At 40.5% G+C, this 4,592-nt stretch overlaps 1 protein-coding gene across 1 annotated transcript; it reads right to left on the bottom strand.

Annotated features, from left to right (window-relative positions):
- Nucleotides 1-294: 294 nt before the first annotated feature.
- On the bottom strand, nt 295-2,848 carry LOC308405269 (uncharacterized protein). The gene is made up of 2 exons (XM_080895775.1): nt 2,550-2,848; nt 295-680 (listed from the first exon to the last, which is right to left on the bottom strand). The coding sequence occupies exons 1-2, from the start codon at nt 2,559-2,561 to the stop codon at nt 324-326; spliced, it is 369 nt and encodes a 122-aa protein (XP_080751901.1). The 5' UTR covers nt 2,562-2,848; the 3' UTR covers nt 295-323.
- Between the last annotated feature and the right edge of the window lie 1,744 nt (nt 2,849-4,592).

The raw sequence follows: 4,592 nt of genomic DNA, 5'->3' as shown, positions 1-4,592 counted from the left end.
GAACTGAAACCTGACATACTGTAAGTTCAAGGAGTCTGGAAAGCACACTGTGCTACTGTTGCAGCAAATCTCATTTAACACATAACTATGAGATGAATTTGTGAAAATGTGAATACAGCAGCTCAAATGTTTCTTAAAAACTAAATAAACTTTTCAGAGCACTGTAGGTATGATAAAGACTCTGCTGTCCACGGACTTCATAAGAATACACAGAAGAGAATGGATGGTGGGTGGCAGTGTCTGGAAAAAAACTTTAGTGGAACCATATATAAAAAACACCCAGCACGCCCCTGCGGGCGGTTTATCCTTCAAGCTCGGGCCCTCTACCAGAGGCCTGGGAGCTTGAGGGTCCTGCGCAGTATCTTAGCTGTTCCCAGGACTGCGCTCTTCTGGACAGAGATCTCCGATGTTATTCCCGGGATCTGCTGGAGCCACTCGCCTAGCTTGGGAGTCACCGCACCTAGTGCTCCGATTACCACGAGGACCACCGTTACCTTCACCCTCCACATCCTCTCGAGCTCTTCTCTGAGCCCTTGGTATTTCTCCAGCTTCTCGTGTTCCTTCTTCCTGATATTGCTTTCATCCGGAACCGCTACATCGATCACTACGGCCGTCTTCTTCTGTTTGTCTACCACCACTATGTCCGGTTGGTTAGCCACCACCATTTTGTCCGTCTGTATCTGGAAGTCCCACAGGATCTTAGCTCGGTCCTTCTCCACCACCCTTGGGAGCATCTCCCATTTTGACCTCGGGACTTCCAGGTTATACTCGGCACAGATGTTCCTGTACACTATGCCGGCCACTTGGTTATGGCGTTCCATGTATGCCTTGCCTGCTAGCATCTTGCACCCTGCTGTTATGTGCTGGATTGTCTCTGGGGCATCTTTACACAGCCTGCACCTGGGGTCTTGCCTGGTGTGATAGACCCCAGCCTCTATGGATCGTGTACTCAGAGCTTGTTCTTGTGCTGCCATGATTAGTGCCTCTGTGCAGTCTTTCAGTCCAGCTTTGTCCAGCCACTGGTAGGATTTCTGGATATCAGCCACCTCCTCTATCTACCGGTGGTACATACCGTGCAGGGGCCTGTCCTTCCATGATGGTTCCTCGTCTCCCTCCTCTTTCTTGGGTTTCTACTGCCTGAGGTATTCACTGAGCACAGTGATTCACAATTACTGTGCTCAGTGAATATGTGTATATATATATATATATATATATATATATATATATATATATATATATATATATATATATATATATATATATATATATTAGGGGTGCAACGATACACAAAATTCACGGTTCGGTTCGATACTTTGGTGTCACGGTTCGATATTTTTTCGATACAAAAAAAATGTTCATGCCTTTTTAATTTGTCATTTATTAAAATTATAAATATATATTTTAACTCAAAAGTACAGTTTTTAAATTTAACCCTAACCCTTGTGCGCGTTTTTTATTTTGACAGCGAATGCGCACCTGCGGACCACTTATGTGCAGCCCTGGTTATTTAGCTCGTCATATTGCAGCCACAGAAATTCTTTTGTCCATGAAACCATAAAGCTGCACTTTCTTTTTGCCTTATAGTCTGATTTGTTATAACTTCTCCGTTTTGCGGTAAGCTTTTCTTTGGCTGTCACTTCTTCACCCCGACCTGTCTTATTTGGTTCAGCAGAACTAAAATATATATACTGCTGCTTTTACACACGGACTCACACAATGCTCAGCGATGCTCTGCGCGATCAACCTCTCACATGTTTAAGCTGCGGGAGATTTCACTTGTCATGTTTGCATAGTAAGCTAACGATTAATAAGACGATGTCAGAGGAATTGGTGCACAAATTATCATCACTCACAGATCAGTGCTGTCGCTCTCTATACACCGTTCGCACGATTGCAAAGTGAAAGCAAAAAAACAAGCGCAAATTCAAACGCGATTTCAATATGTCACATATTGACAGTGGCTCACCGATGCCAATGACATAATTACCCAGCTACATTTCTGAAAGAATGCAAAAGCATTGACATATATTTTTCCTTCCTACAATAGCCCGACGGGCAGGGTAGCCCGTCTGAAAAAAATCGCTAGCCCCAGGACGTCGGGCTAGCGATTTTGCGAGCCCTGTATCTGATTGAGGAGTCACTCATCTTTGGAAAAGAGAGTTTATTACAGAGAAATGTCTCTTTCCAAAATAAAAGCTATACTATCCGCTTCTTCTGGGCTATATTCTCAGCAGCATAAGGAGAATCATGTGCTAACAGCTGTCTAAATGACTCGGCTAAAGTTAGTAGCATGCTTGTTGTTTTTGTCTTTGCACTAGGATGATGTCGGCGTAAATGTGCAGTCATATTCGTTGTGTTCCCACTAGTGCTTTCAGGTTAATCTCGTTGAAATGACCTTAACGCCACAACACGGCAAATCTCCGTTAACGAGCTAGACGGCCAACACGTTAACGAGCTAACTGCGCTAACACACTAGTTCCCACCCATGTAATTAAGCATTGCGTGGCACATCCAACATACTGTTTTACTTTAGTCCATGACTCGCTTACCTTCAGGGTCATACGTCACATGAAAACCAAAATAATTCCAAACGCCAGATCTGAATGAGGGTGGGGGAGGTCCATCTTGCAAGGAGAGCTTAACTTCTGTCTTGCTAGCTTGCCCTGCGCTCTTCCTTCTGACTATGCTGTCTGTGTTGAGCGCTCAGTGGATCTGCGCTCGACAGTGCAGCCTAGGCGGAGTAGTCGAACGCAGATTCACTGAGCGCTCAACACAGACAGCATCGTCAGAAGGAAAGTTGATAAAATAAATTACAAATGTTGTATTGTTCGATACATATGCGTACCGAACCGAAAGCACTGTATCGAACGGTTCAATATCGATACGAATATCGTTGCACCCCTAATATATATATATATATATATATATATATATATATATATATATATATATATATATATATATATATGTAGAGAGAGAGAGAGAGAGAGAAATCGACTGTATTAAAATGACGGGTTTTTTTTATGTTTTTTTGCTGCATTTCATTAAGTCTAAATTGGGCACAGAGTAGGAAGTTTTAATTGCTCTATAATTGCTCATGAGACCAAATGCTTTTATTTTGTCATAACTCAGCACACCTGTTGATTTGCAGAAGAAAGTGGAGAATAATTAATCGAAATCACAGGTTAATGTCCGCATAAGCTCTTGGGTTTCTGTGGTTATTTTCCAACAGTCTAAAGACTGCTGCACAAAATGTAAAAACCAGCAGGGGACCAGCCTTGTATAATGTACTACATTACTCCAGTGAAGAGTCTAAATTGAAAGTGCCTGCTCCTTTCAGATACATAGTTGGTAAGTAAAACACCAGAAAGGTTGATGCTTTCAGTTTGGGTTCATTGGCTAAACAGAATATTATACGTATATAAATGTATTTTTGACATTAATAAACTCTTAAGTTATGTGTTTTTTATTGTTGAATACAAGTATTCATATTTTTGTGTGTGGGTTGTTATTTAGGATATGTTCACCCTCTTGTTTAAGAGATTCTTACCAAATCTAGTCAAATCATGATAGTGAAGTTCAGTGTGTTAGTGGTGCTCCTGCAGAGTGCAAACAAGCTAATTACTTTTTTCATCTTTATTTATTTTTTGGCTTTGTATAATTCTTTGGTTACAGTCAGAATAAGCTCAGTATCTTCGGTTTGCATAATCACATCATCTGGTAGAAAAATGTTGCATAAAAAGATAAGAACAACAAAGAGATTTGTTCTAAATGCTGACAAAACTGATGATATTGTCAGACTCAATCACTGGTATAGTCTTTTCTGTAAGGCTATTCTTGGTTCGTGCCCATCATACTTACTGACTTACATTATTTAAAAACAGTGTGGGGAGTTATTGTCTTCACTCATTTCTTCTGCTTTTTCAAAAGGTTTGCTCTGAATTTATAGAACAAGCATTTAAATTTGAAGCTTCTTCCTTCTGGAAAGAGCAATTCAACAAATAAAACTTAAGGAACTGGTCTCATGAATGAAGTTAAATGTGATTTGAAATGATTTGGATGCAGTTGCAGATATTTTTCCTGGGTATTATTACCGTTGTGCTGCTAGTTTGAGCAATTGTACTGATCTTTCTTGGCCAGGAAACTCTAGTAAAAAGATTTATTCAGTCTTACTTTCTCCTGGTTAAATAAATAAAATAAAACGAAAAGATTTTTTGAATTTTTACAATGGTTTACTATCAGCAAGATAAAGGGACCAAAATAATATTGGAACGAAAGTTACTTGCAATGTCCACCTACTTGAGAAAGTTGGCTTCAAAACCCAGAAATTAAGAATGCAGTGCACCACTGGGCTGGCAGCGCTACATCTTATTCCACACTTCTCACACTGGATAACCTCAGTGCACTCCAAGAAAATACCAGCTGCCAAATGCATTCTGTGCCCTCTGCCAATACAAAATATAGAGAGCCCTAAAACAGCCATGTTGGTAGCTCTGCAAAGCTGCAAACAGGTACAATGGCACTTGGAGCAATATACTAGTCCAAGCTCGGCATCATGGTCGTGGCAATGTTATCATGTTGACTTTACAATA

This window comes from Rhamphochromis sp. 'chilingali' (assembly GCF_963969265.1).
Source record: "Rhamphochromis sp. 'chilingali' genome assembly, chromosome: 11".
Classification (NCBI taxonomy): Eukaryota; Metazoa; Chordata; class Actinopteri; order Cichliformes; family Cichlidae; genus Rhamphochromis; species Rhamphochromis sp. 'chilingali'.
The sequence above is the reverse complement of the archived record's forward strand: the minus strand, read 5'-3'. Positions and strand labels throughout refer to the sequence as shown.